General features: G+C 45.4%; 1 protein-coding gene across 2 annotated transcripts in view; it reads right to left on the minus strand.

Annotated features, from left to right (window-relative positions):
• Positions 1-19,930, minus strand: part of MYO5B (myosin VB) — an 842,958-nt gene that overhangs the window by 185,723 nt on the left and 637,305 nt on the right. For both annotated transcript variants that reach the window (XM_069219220.1, XM_069219218.1), the window contains exon 18: positions 5,044-5,155. In XM_069219220.1, coding sequence (XP_069075321.1) covers positions 5,044-5,155 — 112 coding nt within the window. The remainder of the gene's footprint in view (positions 1-5,043; positions 5,156-19,930) is intronic.

The raw sequence follows: 19,930 nt of genomic DNA on the forward strand, positions 1-19,930 counted from the left end.
TTAACTCCGATTATGAACGTTTTAAGCTCAGACAGGCGCAACAGACCGAGGTCGAATCGATGGATATGTTTTATGCCAGGTTGAGAAAACTGGTAAGCTCGTGCACGGGTCTTAACCAACAAGAAGAGATCCGAGCACAGATCATTCAAGGATGTCGATCGAATGCGTTGAGGAAACTTATCCTTCGGCAGCAGGGAATGTCCCTTGATGACATTCTGATTCTGGCGAGGTCGCGTGAATTATCGGCGGTACAGGCAGATGCCATGGCGGCAGTGAGAGGTCAGTCAATGGCTGCAGCGTCATCGACTCGAATGGTTCAAGTCAAGGAGGAACAAGTAGATGCCGTCCAGACACGTCCGACAACACCTCGTAAGCTGAACCCCGCTAAACCTAGCGAGAGAGGCTGCGGAAGTTGTGGCTATGAACATCGATCGAATGCTGGGTGTCCCGCAAAAGGGCAATCATGTAACCGCTGTGGTAAGCCGAACCATTTTGCTAAAATGTGCAGGTCCAGGAGAAACAAGCCAGGTGAACAGAAAGGAAGAGAAACTAATGTCAGAGCTGTATCCAAATGTGCGGAGGAAGCGAGGGATCAGGCGACAGCGTGTGGTCCAGTGTTTGAGGAAGATGAAGATGAGGACATTTTTGTTATATCTTTCACAGGAGGAAAACCAGGGAGAAAGAGGCCGCCGCCTATGAGTGATGTCTACGTCAATGGCACGCGGGTTTCTGTACTTATTGACACTGGAGCGTCTGTCAATGTCATGGATGAAACCCTTTACAAAAAGTTAGTACCTGCCCCGCCACTTATGTCAACAGCTACTAAAATATATAATTATGGGGGAAGAGAGCCACTTCCCCTCAAAGGAATCGTGGAAGTAGCCGTAAGCAGTGGAGATAGGTCAGCAGATGCCAAGTTCTATGTCGTAGCCGGGGATCGCGGCACATTGCTAGGGTGTCACACGGCTGAAGAGTTAGAGCTGGTATTCTTTGCGCGTCAAATCTATGACAATCAAGTGGAACGCCTCCTCCAGGAATTCTCACAGTTGTTTGTGGGGCTGGGACGTTTGAAAGGAAAACGTATCAAGTTGCACATAGACCACACCGTGATTCCTGTGGCTCTACGACATCGGAGGGTGCCTTTTCATTTACGGCCAGTTGTGGAGGAAGAGTTGCGGTTGTTGGAAGAACAAGGAGTCATTGAAAAGGTGGATGGGCCTACGCCGTGGGTGTCCCCGTTGGTGATCGCACCGAAACCGAAACAGCCGGGAGCGATTTGTCTATGTGTTGACATGCGCCTGCCAAACAAGGCCATTAAGAGAGAGAGGCACATAACCCCCACCATGGATGACATTATTGCGGATCTGAATGGGGCCCAATGGTTCTCCAAGTTAGATCTTAATGCAGGGTATCATCAGTTGGAGTTGGACCCTGAAAGCAGGAACATTACTACTTTCTCGACACATGTGGGGCTAAGAAGGTACAAGAGACTGAGTTTTGGAGTGTCGTCAGCCGCTGAAGTATTTCAGAATGCGATTCGAGAAACATTGTCTGGACTGCCCGGGGTCATTAACTTAAGTGATGATATCTTGATATACTCCAAAACGAGGGAAGAGCATCATCGTCATTTAAGGTCAACGTTGAAACGATTGATGGAAGCAGGGCTAACACTTCATAAGAAAAAGTGTGCTTTCTATCAAAACTCTGTAGAATTTTTCGGATATGTGTTTTCAAAAGATGGTTTGCAAGTGGACCCACGGAAAGCTGAAGCGATCCGTCAAGCCGCTGTTCCGCAAAATCCAACGGAAGTTCGTAGTTTTCTAGGGATGGCCACGTATTGCGGAAGGTTTATACCACAACTTGCCACCATGTCTGAACCTCTTCGACGACTCACAAAAGGGCAGCACAGGTGGGACTGGACCCCGGATGGGCAACAAGCCTTTGTGGACATTAAAAACGCGTTGCTGGATAAAGCGACTATGGCTTATTTCAACCCTGGGAGGAAAACTGAAGTAGTGGTGGATGCGAGCCCCGTTGGGCTTGGAGCTGTGCTCTTACAAGAACAAAGGCATCAAGAGTGGGTCCCTGTTGCCTACGCTAGTAGGGCGCTGTCGACAGTGGAATCCCGGTATGCGCAAATAGAGCGGGAAGCTCTAGCCATTCGCTGGGCGTGCCGCCATTTCCACCTATATTTGTATGGGCATGAGTTTCAAGTAGTGACTGACCACAAGCCGTTGGTTCCTTTGTTTGCGGGTAGTCCACGTTTGGCACCTCCAAGGATTGAACGATGGGCTGTTCTACTTCAGCCGTATAGGTTCACAGTTGTATATCGGCCTGGTGTGAACAATCCTGCAGATTATCTGTCGCGACACCCGCCTCCGAAGGTGTTTGATGATCATCAAGAACAAGATGAAGAAAACACTGAGCTTTTTGTTAGCATGGTTGTGCAGTCGGCATGCCCAAATGCACTTCTTGTAACTGACATTGTGAACGCTACCCAGGAAGATGTCACGTTGAGTCACGTCAAGGAGGCATTGAATCAGAAAAGGTGGAAATATTTCCTAGAGAAGACCAACATGTCCAGCCCTGATCAAAGAGTCGCTATGCAGAGTATTTGGAAGGTGCGGGATGAGTTATCAACTGACAATGATGGGTTGGTTCTGAGAGGAAGGCGAATCGTGCTTCCTCAATGTCTCTGGTCGAAGGTGATTGAGCTGGCTCATCAAGGGCACCAAGGAGCGGCTAAAACCAAAACAAGACTACGGGCGAAAGTTTGGTTCCCAGGTATGGATGCGCAGGTTGATGAAATGGTAGCGAAATGTCATTCCTGCATTATCACGTCAACAGAACCTTCGAGCTGCCCAGTAATAACTGAACCGGCCACCCTGAAACCATGGGCAAAAGTGAGCATGGACTTTGGGAGCTTCCCAGATGGCCGGCTGACTGCTGTTTTGATTGATTCATATACCAAGTTCCCAGTGGTAGAAGTTATAGCGTCAACAGCGTTTGAAAATGTACGACCCGTTCTACAAAAGACGTTTGCTTTGTTTGGTTTGCCGGACGAAATCCGAACTGATAATGGTCCTCCTTTCCAAGGTCAAGAGTTCAGATCCTACCTTGACTGTCTGGCAATTCGTCATCGTAAGATAATGCCTTACTGGCCCCAGGCAAACGGGGATGTGGAAAGGTTCATGCGAACTTTGAACAGAGCTCTAAGGATTGGAGTAGAACAGAATGAAAATAGTGAACAATGTCTGCATCAATTCCTGAGTGCATATCGTCAAACGCCTCATAGTACCACTGGCTGTGCTCCCTCCTCTTTGATGTTCAAAGTGTCTCCACGTGATTGTATTCCTTCCGGTTCTAAATGGAAACCTCCTGCATTAGACGTGAAAGCCACTCAGAACCGGCGAGAAGCCACCAACCAACGAGCGAGTGTCCGACGGCGAGCGAAGTATCGAGGGTTCCAAGAAGGGGATCGAGTGGTCGTGAAACATCGACGAGGAGGAGGAAAGTTCCGAACGCCGTTTGAGCCCGACGTGTGGGAAGTAATTGGCATAAAAGGGTCCATGATAACTGCAGCAAAAGGGAGACAAAGGGTAACACGAAATGTATCGCATTTTAAGAGGGCTGGTCGGAAAGAGTCAGCCAGTGATGAAGGAGAGATAGAGGACTTTTCCGATGATTTACCACTGCCGGCTGAGGAAAGGAAGGATGCTACAGAGCCAACAAGGATTGAGCAAACCAGATCTCGTGGTGCTTTTGAACACGGGACTGGTAGCACCAGAAGCGCGAGGTATAACTTACGCCCTAATCCTGTGCCGAATAGTCAGCTGAGAGACTTTGCTTGTTGAACAAGGTGCAATGACTGCCCGCCATCTAATTTGGACCTTGTGAGTGGCATGAAGGGTTAGGGTGCTAAGAAACAAGTTTGTAGTGTTCTCAGTTATTAATTCAGTGCGTTTATTCATTTAATTTTATATTGAGGGTGTTACAAATGGACATGTTTTCGTTATTTGTTTAAGTTCATTTTGTTTGTCCCCTTCCATGTGGAGCAAAACATGGGAGGGATGTAAAGAGTGAACGGAGAGCCACGCGGGCTCTCCGTGTTTGTGTAGCGTGCTCAACGTGTCCGGGAGGGGCACTGAGCACTAAGGTATAAATAAAGGACGGAACTGTGGTGACGCAGTTCCGAGTGTGGCAGCTAAGATACTGGTCTGTGCGTGGTCCTTAAATAGCACTGCGCCGAAACTACAGTCCGGAGAAGCACAAACTCAGGATTCAGAACCTAACACATGGTTGCGGTTGGCTTTACTAATAAGAATGTATTTCTACCCAAAGAAACTCTTTTTAGCATCATTAGGCTAATGAAAGACTGGGAAAAACATAACATTGTAACCTGTATTATGCAGTGTGCATGCAGCTCTTTGATGGCAGTTCATAGCTCACTGTGCTAGATTACGAAATGTAACTTATGAACTGCACAGTAACAAAAGGATCTCTGTGAGCAGTGAAGCTGTAACCCACTAAGCTATCCACTAAAAATACAGTTTTACTATCTGCATCAAACACATTCTTTACAGCAGGCATATTAATCCTCTGCCCTACCTCAGATGAGTCAAAGCTGCCACTAGACAAAACCCCAACCTCTCTCCAGCAGGTACATTTATCACCAGAGTTAGCGTGACACTTTTATTATTGCCTGAAAGCTGCTGGATATATGAGGAACTCTGCAGTGGATGCTTTTAAAACTGCTGCAAAACTGGTGCCCAGTAACAAAACCTTCCAGACTCCCGCAGAAACACCCGATGCCTGGTGCGGCCAATCACACCTTGCCCAGTAAATTTAATGTCTCTGCCCGGCATTTACTATCACCTGTTAGAGATATGATGCAGTATGTCCATCCCGCGCCCCATCCTACTTTCAGTGCACCCAAATGTTGTGTCTTCGAGAACCAGTATTCGCTTACGGCTACCCCAGTGCACGTACAAGCCCCGTCCTGGAGCTCTGGAGACCAGAGTCTGCGCCGCCTGCAGGACTCACCCTCACGAGGCTCTCCAGCAGGGTCTTGCATATAAGCTTCTTATCGGTTTGATGGATGTCCCTCTTCTTCATCAGGACCCGGTACCTGTTGAAGAAGTCATGGTAGGTCCACCTGAAACCAAGAAGACACCAGCCAGTCAGACTGTGGAAATACTTAACATGGGTGAAGCAAAATGGAAGGAATATTTCCTTGGATCACAAAAAATAGCTTTAAAAAATGAAAATATACCCTGCAAATTACAAGCTGCCTTTCAATGAATCATTATCAGCTGTGAACCAAGTCCCTTATCAAATCTGTAGCAGGCAATGCATTTATTTCAGGCCCTTGCCGGTTGTGTTGTGAAAAGTTTTCCAATACATAAGAAAATGATGATACAGTTTGAATTTTATAGTAGAAGGAATCAACCAGAGCAAACACAAAGACCAAAGTTAATAATACATTTGTGAGGCAGTAAGTATTTTTCTCATGTCAAGTTCTGGTAATAAAAGGGAATCTGATCTTTGCATTATGATAATAAAACTCTCAATGTGTGTTTATTATCGCAGTTTCTCTATACAGCGTGTTATTGGGCCCCATTTATTTTCACTGCCACGACAGGTACATTTGTATTCATTTTTGTTTTTCAAAATTGCAAAATGATATCCGAAATAAACACGTGTACACTCTGGTGGCTTGGCATGCACAGTGAAGATAGATTTGTTACAGCATGTCCGATACAGTTTCCTAATAAAAACTCTGGCCCTCTAGACAGATTTATCAGCCAAACAATTCAACAAAACTCCACTTTTTCACTAGGGTTTCTCCCTTCTATTGCCTGATGAATTCAAAGGCTTGAGTGTGTTTGTGGTGTTTGTGGTGGTTGTGGTGGTGGTGGTGGTTGTGGTTGGGAGGTTGGGTAGGTGCAGGTGGAGTCCGACTGGTTTATTCATTACTTTAAGGACGTCAAAGGAATACATATTTCATAATATGATACCCCAGATCGTGATAGCATCATATAAATAAGTAAGTATCCAAATAAATATTTAAACACTGAAGTGCTACGTATACTGGCATAATGCTTCACCACTGTCAATCCAAGAGAGAAAGCACTGAAGTTTTTACATATCCATTTACCACAAGTTATACTGGCTACCATTAACTTCAGTTTTAGATACTGGTGCTCACAAATCCACCAATTACATTTCCTCTGAAAATTTAAAACCACCATAAGAAGTTTATTTATCTGCATTTGTTCTCAGTATTGATTTCCTTTATTTCACTTTCTTACATTGAAAATGTATATTCTATATTGTGTGATATTATTAAGACTTGGCCTTCAAATTTGATATCTTTCCTTTTCCCCTTCCCTCCCTTGTATACCCCCACAAATTCTGAAAATATTAAACAGCTTCTATTCTTACTGACAATTTTTAAAGCTTATTGTATTCTTGATACGTATGTCTGGTTATTGTTACTCTATTTTGCCATTGTCTGAATAAAGCTGATTTACCATAAGACTTACAATGTCTGAAAATGTTGTATGTTTACCATCTGGCTCTGTGAAGTGGCATCTCTTCGCTCAGAGCAGACCAAAGAGTGTCAGCTCCAATACTGCTTTCAGGGGAGGCCATTTCCAAAACAATCTTGTGATGACTCTGGTGTTCATGGAAACTTTCTTCAGCTTTCTTTCACAGAGCCCAAGATGGGCACATTCCATCAACTGTAAAACTCATTAGCTTTAAGGGATTTGTATTTAAGATACAGAGTTTTACTAGTTGTTGAAATGAAGGAGTGTCCAACAAAAAGTGCCTGATCATATGTTATACTTGTTCATATTGTGACATTTTAACTGGAATTAACTATAAAATAATAAAGGTGTTCAGTTTTAGAACCCCTTTTCATTACTGGCTCAACATGTAGCAAAATATAATGGGAATGACAGCCCGTAGAGTAGAAGTGCTGGTGGGTTTATAGAGGATGAGTACTGTACTCGTAAAAAAGCATGTACAGACTTGAACTGCAGCAAAACGGAGTGATCAAGGAATTTTCCTATTGGTGTCTCAAAAGGTAAGTGCTCCTTACAATTTCAGACAAGTATTTACACCCCACCACTTTCAAATTCCACCAGCCGCCACTGATGCAGATTACTTGTAACATGCAATTCTGAGTACTGCATATTGGACCGTCACTGGGTGTACACAACAGGGTTGCTTTGGCCTTCCCCCTATTTACAGACTAGAGGGTGTATTAGCTAGAGGGTGTGCTGCCTCGGTCTGAGTACGGAGCACCATTAATTGAGGGCATCTGGTGCAGCCCTGCACAATGAACACGATTATGAAAAATAATTTTCTCTCCCGAGTGCAGGTAAGGACACTGAGAGTTTGCATCTGGACTGGGAAGAGGGTACCAGTGTAAGATGGAGCAGTGCTTAATTTGTAAGTAAAAACGTGCCGGTGCCCAAAGCCGTCCTCTTAAACACGCAGCTGCTGCAACTAAACGTGGAGCACGGAATACTGAGGCAGCGTAATCCTGAGGCCATCTCAGTCCTCTTCAATCCATTTACAGCCACTCCCTGTCCCTCCAGCTCACTCTTGCAGCTTTCTGCTTTCTCTCTTCGTGACGCTTTTCCGTCTTTCTTTTCCTCCGCATTTCCCATACGTGTCTTTTGCTCACAGTAAATGCTTGAGGCAGCAGAATAAGTGCTGGCCCTCAAAAATAAGTTCCGGTGCTCAGCACCGGAAACAGCAAGCACAAATTAAGCACTGAGACGGAGTCTTGGTTTACATCTGCAGACTTGTCTGTCACTACCACCAAACGAGGAGTCATTTTAAAGAGGGGGCAGAAATATGGTGCTGCGTGTCACTGAATGCACCAGGCTGAGATGTCTGGGGGTGGGGGATGCCCTCGGGCTACAAATGTCCTCTTCTCAACGGTCTCACTCAAGGCGCACACTCTGTGCACCATTTCATATGTGGTGTTTATTTCATTTACCTACTGACAGTCTCTTTGCCCCTGTACTTCTAATATGGCGCTGTTACAGGGACTTACTGTCCTTACTTACTTACACAGGGCCACTTTCCCACAGAAATGAGGGACCACCCCTTGTGATCATGCAGGTGCAAAATATGCCCTTACTCGATCTGTTATTACAGAAGGGGCTGCACAATGGTTTGTGGCCCCTTCTTTAATTCCAGAGTGCACAAGAGGTGCAAAGAAGCAGGCAGGAATACACATTGTGATTCAAGGCGCCTGTATTAGGGCTCCAGGACTTCCTTGTTGAGACCTGGATAGATTACATCATTAGGGGTGCCCATGGAGAGGAGTCCTTAGAAGGTGTGGGTGGCAGAAACTGAAGCACAGGAATGCTCTTAGATTATTTATTCATCTCATAAGAGCGATGAGGCTTGATGCAGCACTTGCAGCTTGATCCAGTTCAGGCTTGGAGTTGTATCTAGCTAGCCCTTGTTGAATTCTTTGCATTGCGGCACGTGTGATTTTACATTTTCAGGTATTCAGGACACGGGTGCAAAGAAAAAAGGATAAACTGCTCACGCCTATAGAAGTACGGTTAAGTGGCAGCAGAGTGACTGCAGACTTTGGGCATGCTGTCGGCAATGCCTGTTTCCAAAGCATGTACTAATTGGCATCCAGGACTTCTATACTGGCATCTTTGAGGGTTGCACTTTGACCTCCTGAGCACATTTACTGAATCACTCACTGTTTTCGTGATACTGATGTCACGAGTGTTTGTGAACACTTCCAGTAAACTGCACATCGTCGAAACAACAGCTCTTGCCCCCTCTCGAAGATGATATGAATATGTCACTGCATCACAGTGACACAAAATGGCGGCACAGCAGCGACCATGTTCTAGGAGGCTGACCTTGCCATCTCTTCATTCTTTTGGACTGGGAATATAAAACTTGACATGGTGGCCCTGGCTTCCTACCAGAGCCGGAGTGCTGAGTCATAAGTGGAGGCAGTAAATTAAATGTTTTATACCTCTCGAAAGTCCTCTATCTGATTTAGGGAACACAACTGTAGTTTCTGAAATGAGTTCACCATAAATTTTCTGGTCAGACTTTACAGCTGCCCTAAATCTGTTGTGTGCTGCAAGCAATCTTTAAATCAATGTTTGATTGTCCAGCAGGCCAGAGCAGGCAGGGATTGGAGGGAGTGAGCAGGCTGCACCCTGCACATCAAGCTCACTGGGTGAAGCTTACAATCTTGCAACACTGGTTGCATCCCTGGTAAAAAGCGTAAACTACAATATTTATTTACCAGGAGCAGTGCCGGATTAAAACCTAAGGCAGTTGAAATTTACCCCCCCCCCCCCAACCAAATTATCTCCTAATGCTTTTTTGAATTTTAACAATCAACAATTTTAATATACCAATTTTATTCCACAAAACTAAACATTTCACCCACGTAGTTTTTGTACCGACCGATTTTTTTTTTACAAACTGACAGCTGACAGAAGATGAGCTTTTGAGAGACAAACTGTTATGTGAATCTGATGTCTATGGTTTCTGTACTTTAGGTTGTTAATGGGTACATTACATTAATACAGTATTTTCTCTATAGAGTCTTTAATGGAATGTTTCTATTTCTTTCATTTGATTCGTTTCGTCCTATCTTTTGGAAACAATTTCAGAAAGCTTGATTGTCATTTTCTTCCAAGATCAAATCAATATTATATTGATCCGTTGTTGCGATTACCCTAAAAGGAGTGCGGTCTATAGGGCAATGCCTACTTTGCCTATTTGGTAATCCGGCACTGACCAGGAGCACAATGTGGGTTCATTTTGAGTTTTGGACCTCGGAATGGAGGATAAAATCTGGACACGCGTTTTTCCATCTTCGGATGCGTGCAGACTCAAAATCTACACACATGTAATTTTCAGATCGAATCAGGACCCATTGTTATAGTGCCTACATCTACATGCTATGCTAACTGTTTATTCCGACCGTAGAGTAAAAAGTACAAAAAAAAAAAAAAAAAAAAAAAAGTAAGGATAACTTGAAATGACGTGTTGAAAACATATATTAAAAAAAAAGCAGAAAAGGCAGAAATTATATTGCAAATAATGTAACATCATCGACAGAATTCAAGCGTTTCAGTTTAAAACATATGTGGCTTGTTTGTTTGGGAGGCCCCAGACTCCTCTAAGACATGAGGCATTACCAAAGAAACGAATAATTCGGTATTGGATTCCCCGGTAATTCCTCCCTCTATCCTGGTATTTCTCCTGCTCAGGGCAGGTAAAATCTTCAGGAAGAAAACACCAGGTTGATGGTAAATTGGTAAACTTGTAAGTAACTGCGAGGACGGTGGGTAACGGGAGTCACGTTCCCCATAATATAGGGGCACTCTTAAAAAAGGACGGGGAGTTCTGCCACTAAAACCATTTATTTCTAACGCAATGAAACTATCAAAAATCAGATTCCTTTAGTACGAAACAATTAAAAATAACTTTTACGTCCCCGCCAATTAATTAGCAATATAACTATCCTTTTTTCGCGCCTGGCCATGAGACAGCTTTAGCTGTCTTACCGGCCTCGTATATGTGGAGACATGAAAATAACAAGCACTAGCAAATCCAATAGGTCTTGGCATTTTAGAAGTCAAAGTCCTTTTCATTGACTGGCACCTTTGTGTGGTTGTATAGTGGGCGAATGTGAAGATGAATCAGTGGGAGGGGTGAGTGCACCGATGTATGAACGAATGAGTGACAGAGCGAAGGCTGGGAGAGTTCACACATAAATTGTAAGTAGAAGGACATAAAAGCAGGGAGAGTGAGAATCTGAAAGGGACACAGATCACAGCAGGTCTTACAGGCTGACGCTTCACACAGCATTAGCGCAACGAAGCTGGAAGGTCTCCCCCCCCCCCAAAGAATATGGAGGGTCCACCTCCGGGCTCACCCAGGAGCTCTCAGGCCAGGGTGCTGTGTTGTGGGGGGGCCTAATGGAGCTCCCCACCCCGACACTCGTGGGGGTTCAGAGGCCTTGGTTACGCTTACGCCACTGGCACCCATGTAACACCAACTCAAGCATTACACAAAGGTTTCGCACATCAAAGCAGGGGATCCCCAGATAAAACACTTGCTACAAAAGTACAAAAATGTGCGACTGAGTTAGTGTAAGTGAGAAGCCATCACAAACTGTAAAGAGTCAACTTGGCAACTCCCTCCCCAGTGGCGGCCTGCAACTCTCCAAGGGAGTCCAGCTGGTTTCCAACCCGTCGGGTCACTTTCCTTTAAATCACAGCAGTAAAAGCACAGCATCAGGGGCGCAGCTACCAGGGGTGCGGCTGGTGCGGTGCACCGGGGCCCAGGTGTGAAAGGGTGCCCAGTCTGCCCTGCACCAGCTGATGTTATTTCAGAGGCTGCCTGGTCTGATTGTTTTACAGCACAGTGCATGCCAGGGGCGTGGCTGAGTTCACTATTCGGGAGGTGGGGTCCAGAGGGAGTAGAGGACAAGGGGACAATAAAGAAGAGAGAGAAAAGGGATGAAAGAAAAGGCAGGGATGAAAGAAAAGGTGAGGATGAAAGAACAAGGACAGAAAAAGGTGACAGAACTGGAAAAGGAAATAAGATTGAGAGAAAAGAAGAAAGGAGGTGAGGATGAGCAAAGGAAGAGAAAAGAACTAGAAATAAGGAGAGGGAGGAGATGCCGATGAGTGAGACAGAAAAGTGAGGGCATAAGATATTGGATGGAGAAGAGAGTATTAAAAGGTTGAAGGGAATGAGAGGAGATCAAAGGTGGAGATAGAGAGATGAGAATGAAAGACGGGTAGAATGAGGAACTTGCAGACCTATAACTTACATTAGTGTAGCAGGTGCAGTAACACCGGGGTCCGGCTGGATTGCTGCTTGCAGCAGGACCCATGACCCCCAAACTATGCCACTGCAAAGCATTTAGGGCCTGATTACAACTTTGGCGAAGGGAGTTAATCTGTCCCAAATGTGACGGATATCCCGTCCGCCGTCTTATGAGTCCATTATATCCTATGGAACTCGTAATACGGTGGGTGGGATATCTGTCACATTTGGGACGGATTAACCCCCTCCACCAAAGTTGTAATCAGGCCCAAAGTCATTTAGCAGATAATAATAAATGTGAGCTCTTAAGTGCATTTGGCACCAGCTGTAAAGAAGAGGCAACACAAGCCTTTCAACCATATACACATACACAAAGCTGGAGTTGTGTGTGTGAGAAAAGTTTGCTGTGCTGCTGTCCAGGCTGTGTCTGGCTTGTGTGTGATGGAAGTCTGTGGTGCTGCTGACCAGGCTTTGCTTGGGAGGGAAGCCCGTGTTCTACCCATTCTGTGCGATGAACACTTACGGCCAATGCTAAGTGCACAAAAGTGCTGTTCTTGTGCTGGATCACTCGGCAGCGAATAACAGCTGCCAGTCCTGTAGAAAAAATATAAATGCCCACAAAGGAGGAGCGGTGATGAGATGCAAAGGGGAGGAAGGAGATTAAATCAAAGATGGGCGGTGGGTTGAGGAGATAAAGTAACAAATGATAGAGAGAGCAACATGGAGTGGGGAGAAGCACATGAGAGACTGCCTGAGAAAAAGGGCAACACAGAGTGCATGGGGGTACAGCTGGTGTTCAGGGGAAGGAAGCCGCATGCAAGGGAGAGGGATACACATGCAATTTCAAGGAGTAATGAAAAAGAAAAAAAGTAGTTTTCTAAAAACTAGCAGTAGGATCCAAGTCAGTCAATCAAAAGGATGGTATTAAGGCTATGCTCTAGGAGAGAGAGAGAAAGAGAAGATGGACAAGGCAAACCATCGAAGAAGAAGTAAGTATATGAGAGTGGCAATGAAGTCAACCAATGGCATGCAAAGGCGGGCTCTAAGCCCACTGTAAGCCTTTGGTATTGTAAGGCAATAGGTTTCTCTCAGCAGACAGCCTGTCTGGTAGGTGAGACATAAAAGCGGTGGTGAGGATTACGTGCCCATTCAGTAAAGTAGGCTTGGAAGGACAGTGCTGGATTGAAAACTGAATCTGGCCTGAATGATTGATTCTGTGAGTGTTCATTGATAACAATCAAATTTGGAACGTGGGTATTGGACACCACTGTAACAATACAATCAATTAATATTTACTGTGGGCCCAAAAGGATGTGTAATCTAGGCAGGCTAGGTATGCCAGGGGGCTGCAATGTCCACTCCAGCAACAGCCAGACATGGCACAAAGAACACAGATGCAGAAAGACCTTCACATAAATGCCAATATATGGACGCAAAGAACAGGAAAACGAAGGGAAAAAATACTTGGTTACCAAAGATGAAACTCAAACCTGTGCACTGAAAGAAGGGGACCTTGTCGCTCTGTAAACAGATATATAAGTAACTCTAGCAATGTCTGGCTTCCGCATGCACTGTCTCAGCAACTGGTTTAAGAACTATCAATTTCTGAATGAGTAGCACATAAGTATATTTACAGGATAATTATCACAACCACAATGTTCGAAGGGAAACTGTAAAGAATCAAACAGTAGGAAAATAACTCACAGGTGACACTGAGGATTGAACTGGAGCCCTAATACATGCAAAGCAAGTGCTATATATGCGAGTTATTGTTCTTAGCTGAAAGCTCTTGCAGCAGAAGCTAAGTCACAGACATCCACAGCATGCCCTGACTCACTTACACGAATGGCTTCCAACGTCAGTCGGATCGTGGCGGCTCATTGGCTCTGCCACAGAGAACAGCATTGAATAGTGGGACAGCCCACTTCAGCCATTGGCAGCATTTTGCTTTACACAATGGCACCTCCCCCCAGAAAGTATACTGCTCCACTTCCAGGGTTGATGTCAATTCTTGGTTACGTTTTTTTGCAAACATATGCGTGGCACCTTTAGTTCATAGGAGGTTTCTTTCTAATTCTTTTACACTCTTACTGTCTATTGCATGCGTTTGTACAAAGATAATAAAAAAAACAGCACCACCCTAGACTTACTGGGTTTGCCAATGCTTGTTTTCAATTGAGGGCTAAAAGTGTCTTCCATAATTTAAAGTTTGACACCAGTGACAAAGGCGCCACGTGCAAATTTAAAGCACAGAACCTGGAAATGAAATTAGAGATAGAAGAATAGTATTTAATTTGTGTCACTGGTTGCAGGCGGTTGGAAGCGACTCTCACTTTTGGGCACTGAGTCTTATTTTTCATCATAAGTATTCAGCTGAGAGCAAGGGAGAGAAAGCCATTAAAGGAAGAAAGTGAGAGGAAGAGAACAAGAGCAAAATAATGACAAAGGGAAAGAGGGAAGAAGCAAAAGGCTAGGAACCCTGCGATAAAGGAACCAGCATTCAGCACCGTCAAGGGCCTATGAAAATATGCAGGACTGTGAATGCAAACGATGAACTGGGCGCCTGGGCGTGTCCACCGCAGCTTCCTTCACTAACATGTCGGTGAGCCTATCACCTCGGGATCCACTGGGCACCCTTTGTAGTAGGCCGAAGCTGAAGCCTGCTGGGATAACGCGGGAACCAGCTGACTTCCGGTTCCGGCAGCTGTTCCGGGTCAGGAACTACGCTACTGACCCCAGTGAATCCTCCCAGTGCTGGGTGCAGGCACCGGGACGCGTTCTGCGGGTTCACACATTTTCAGGGGTTCAGTCCTGTAGTATATGGGACATTGTTCCTCTTCCTGGACTAGCAATGGGTTCTTCTGCCCGAGATGTGTGTCCAACTGCAGCGGTTGGGGGTCACTGGGGCAGAACAGTTGCAAACCTGCCTCTGGATTCAGCAGCAGTGGCCGGCTAGCAGACACTTCTCAGGTGTCCAAGATATAAAGTCAGGCGTGGTTATGACTCCATCACTCTGTGTTGGCGAGAATGCGTGTTTAGTACAATTGTCAGGTTGGTCTGTGTGTGTAACTACACAAACAATCATTTATAAAGGCCACAATTTGTAGGGGATGTTTTCAACACTTAATCACTATTCACAGGATCCATTTTAACAAACTTACATAATGGAAGTTTGAGTTCAAACCTTGTTGGATTAAACATTATGCTGGATGCATTACATGCAGAGGTCTGCAACTGGTACTTAACTCACTGAGGCATTTTACATGAATGAGAATTGTGATCTGTAGATTAAGGCCCTCATTATGAATATGGCAGTCTGGGCCGCCATGCCGGTGGTGGTGGTAATTACCGCCACTGGCATGGCGGCCAAGACTGCCATATAATATACGTGGCAGAACCGCCACTATTGTAACTCTGCCACCGCCAGGCTTCCGCAGCCAGGCAGCCTGGCGATGGCGGAGTTACATATCCGACAGGGCAGCGCTGCAAGCAGCGCTGCCCGCTGGATAATGTTCCAGTTTCCACCAGCCTTACCCTGGCCCCGCCATGGAAAAGCTGGAGGAATGGGTGCCTCGGGGCTCACCTGGGGGCCCCTGCACTGCCCATTCACTTGGCATGGGCAGTGCAGGGGGCCCCTGTGCACAGACCCATCACGCATTTCACTGCCCGATTTACGAGCAGTGAAATGTGCGACGGGTGCTGCTGCACCCGCCACACTGCAACATTGACGCCGGCTCCATGTGCAGACGGCGTCAATGTTCAGGCCCTGCATTCAGATGGGCCGGCTGGCGGAAACACTGTTTTTGCCCGCCGGCCCAGCTGAATGTACATTATGTGGCTGACGGGGGCTTCTGCGGCCCGGGCAGTCTTTTGTTGACCGCCAGCGCCAAACTCTGCAGGTTTTTCTGCCGAGTTTATAATGACCCCCTAAATCTGGACATCTGCAACAAAAAACAGTTACCCACTTAGCCATCTTACATAAAATAGACAACTGTAACCAACACGTTACATGTCATTCTCGGTAGCACGAACATCTATCCTGTGAGCTATTTAATTATTCATACACCTGACCAGATCTCTTCAGCAAGTGGTTAACTCTCTGAGTTATATTAACAGTGTTGTACCCTTCAAGACCTCTGCAGCCCACTGAAGGGTGCACCCTTGTGCACAGGAGAAACCAATATGTGTCCAGCCACAGACCCTAAACATGACCCTATCCGTCTGCCTGAGGGTCGCCATGAATCTCTTTGATACCATACTGCACGATGCTGATGAAGCTGAAATGAAGGTTTTACATTTATTGACGCATAAACGTAGAGAGAAATAATCATGTGTGACTTTAACCGAACTAATAAAGATTGTACGGGGACAAAATGTGCCCTCAGAGTAGTTTGTCAACATTTATAAGCGTGCTTTATATAACGTGGTGTATTAGAATTGCACTAATCCGACATAATCGTAAACGTATACTACGATTTGCTTGTTTGAAATGCTTTAGCTTAGCATTATTTTAGTGGAGGCTTCGGCCTAGTTGCCTGGTCTCACGATATAGATGCTCGTATTTTTCCAATGTGCTAATAAACGTGTATTTTTGCTTGAAGCTGTACTTTTCCACTGAGATCGTTCACATGCTTATCTTAAGGTTTCGTGCCAGCCTGGCATACTTCTCTCTTTACTCCAAGGTCAATCTGCAGGTGCGGACAATGGAAGCTCTGAAAGTGAGTTAATTGGTATAAAATGTTGCAACTTGCGTACCCGTCTCCAAGGATAATGTATGCTTAAGTAAAAGCTTGAGAACTGTTGTTTTTGATTGGACAATTTGAAGCCAACCTATGAACCCTCCAATGGAAGACCCTACTGGATTTGAACTGTTGTCTATTTAAACCAGGTGCACGAGAAGAAAGTAGCCATTATTGGACATCCCGCCATTTTGTAGACTTCGTAGCTATTATGGCCCAACTTGCTGCGACGCCATTTTGAAAGAGACTCTGATGCTTTCTCTAATCGAGAGAAAGAGACTTTAAGAAATTCTCGCCCTAGAGACTTTAACTTTGATCCCTTTGCATGAAGTAGTAGTTTATCTTGCCGCCGTGAGGCAACTGCCCCGTCCACCCCTGCCCCTTTGCCCCGTCCCATGCTGATCGAGAAACGGTACCTGTGAGACGAAGACTTCCTTGAATGCTGATTGAAATTGGTAAATATGAAAGGAAATTGTACAATTGCATTGTGTTTCTTTTAGGTAACCAACTGCTGATTTTTTTTATAAGAGCCCTAGTTAGGAGTTTTCTAAATTAATGTTGCTAAATTGTTTTGCATGAAGTCCCACATGCCGATGCTAATTTGAGGATAGATGAGGATTCCTTTTGTCGCACGATGCAATTTGAGACCTTGTTATGCTGACTAAATGTATGTAATTAGTTCATTACAGATTATAATATTAGTGATTTGCATTGCTATTATCGAATGCCTTGTTATTCAAATGCTGCATAGATTGCACCTGTTTCGCCGTTATGGACAGCTATTAATGTTCATTTATGTTTATCATTTGGTGTTGAGACACATCTATATTGTGCTAGCTTTGTTAATATAGGGAAATAAATTCACTAACTTTGAATAAACTGGTGTGGTTATTCCTGACTGAAAGGTCAGGGTTCGCCGAAATGTATTCTGGATTAATTGTTAAGTGTTATGTTGATCAGGGTATTGCTTATGTTCGTTATTGATTATTGATTTAATGAAATTGACTGATTAAGAGTAAGGAGAGTCCCACTTAGCCAAAAGATTCATCGGCCTAAAGAGCGTCCAAATACAGGTAAATTATTAGTACGGAACGCTCTATCAGTAGATGGTATCAGAGGACGGTTTCGCCTTTTGAGACCCCGTACTCTTAAAGTACATGGTGTTGAATTGACGGTTACGCCCTTTGAGACCCCATTCGAGAAGTTGAATTAGATTTTTCTTGGGTAAAATAGATTGACAGAATGATGATGGGCTAGGTCCACCGCGACTTTCCCGGGATCTCGGAGCTTGCGAATGGAGAGAACGGAGGTGTGGAATCGGCGTTGGCGGTACTAGTGATGGTATGAGTGAAATTAGGGTTTTGCGCTTGCACAGCTTATTGCCGCAGATTGGGTGAAAAGGTTGCGAGGAATTTTTTTCTTTTTTTAGAGGATAGCGGAGGTGCGACTCCGAGTGTAGAAGTAGGGAAGTCGTCGAACTTCATAGAAATAGCGGAGGTGCGACTCCGAGTGTGAGAGTAGGGAAGTCATCGAACTTCATGTGCGTGTGGCGCTTTGTGCATAAAAAGGTCCACGTGGTTGTTGTTGTTGAGACGGGCCCTGCGAGGTCAAGAGACTCCGGAGTATGTTGTTTTATGTTGTGGTCTGGGCGGTTTAGTAGGTTAATCGGGCGTGGTCAACGAGTCGGTACGTGTGTTAAGGGAGTGAAAGAAACTTCGACTTCGGGCTTTGACAAAATTCTAAGTGCACTAGAATAGATCACTGACAAGTTGAGAGCAGTCTGCGGGTCAGATTTGCTTGCGAAAGTGGGGACCGAGAAAGATGGAATAACTGCCGAGGCTAGTGAAAAATCCCTAAGGTCCTGAAGCGGTTGTGTTACCCTTCCTGTAGTAAACCGACAGATCTGTTTTATATTTTTGGTAGCTCGCGATACATGCAAGAAGTTGTTACGAAAAGAGCTGAGTGAAGGAGGACTAGCCGCAAGGCTTTGTCAGCCGCAGTGTGTGTGAGTGTGACGTCACTAGGAGCCGCGCTGGGATAGGTTGGTTGCAGAGAAGGGTCGCGCACGGATTGGACACAGTCCGTGGGGCTCGATTGGAAGGGGAAAGGCAAGCGAAGAGTATTCCGGGAATTAAAGTCACCTATTGATTACAAATTTTGTGAAATAAAAGACGAGAAAATGAAATTTTTTAAAGCATTAAGGAGTGCGATGAAGGGGGAGTCTTACATTAAAGCGAGCGTAGGAGAGGAGACGCCGCCCGAAGGCACACCAGCTTACATTGTAATGGAGGAAAAGGGAGTAGCTCCGTGCCTTTGGCTAAAGCAATGGCACAAGCTGACAGAGAAACATGGGAGCGTAGCATTCCCGATCCATGGGACATTCAATATAAGGATTCTAGAGAATTTGAGATTCGCGATGTACGACATGAAGGTGCCTCCAAGGCCAGCCCAGTTTGAGGCTCTAGCAATTTGGGAACTGATGGCTAGACAGCAACAGCAAAATAAGTTCGAGACCAGGATAAGAAAGGTAGAAAAGACACTAGCGGACGCTAGGTGGGATAATGCACAGAAGGTGTGGAGGTCAGATGTATTGCAGGGGATAAAATTGTTTCCCGCAATTACTAAGGAAGAAGAGGAGACAGGTAAGAAAGCTACCTGTAAGACAAACAGGAGGTGTTCCAAGGATAGAGAGGACGAGGAAAAGTTGAGAAGAGAAGAGGAGTTAGAGGATGAGGAGTTAATAATGCAATTGCTGAACGACCGTCCACCACCTTACGCGGAGAGTGGACAAGGTCCAAGTACCAGTTCTGCCCTCCGGCACCGGTACAGAACAGTGAAACTCAGAGTTCAGGAGCATCATCGGGGTCTAAGGACCCGAGTTTACTGTTTACCCCGCAGATACCGCAGGTTAGGAGAATATATCCAGATGTGCCCATGTTGAAACCAGCAGAAAATTATCAGCCGCAGATGCCAGGGTACTACAGCAGTGACAACGGTGCAGGAATGATTCTAGATCCAACCGTAAGGGGAGTACAGAATGGTCACAACCCGACATTGGCACAAGCCGAATCAACCCAGTTTTTGATGCCTCAAAAGCAGATGCAGGGGGAGACAGCACATGCTCAGATGACGGGGAGTCAGATGGGCATGCCGGCAATGATGACCCATAGTGTGGGAATGAAGATGTCTCAGAACATGGGAAATGGACAAAACCCAGATGCGATATCGCTACCCATTACTGTAGGTCCACCGGTACCTCTGTACAGTCAGCCTAACTTAGGTATGAGCGGTCAGGGATCAATGCTGCAGAATGGGACCGAAAGGAGGTGCATAGAAAACACTCC

The sequence above is a fragment of the Pleurodeles waltl genome, chromosome 1_1 (genome assembly GCF_031143425.1).
Source record: "Pleurodeles waltl isolate 20211129_DDA chromosome 1_1, aPleWal1.hap1.20221129, whole genome shotgun sequence".
NCBI classification, from domain to species: Eukaryota; Metazoa; Chordata; class Amphibia; order Caudata; family Salamandridae; genus Pleurodeles; species Pleurodeles waltl.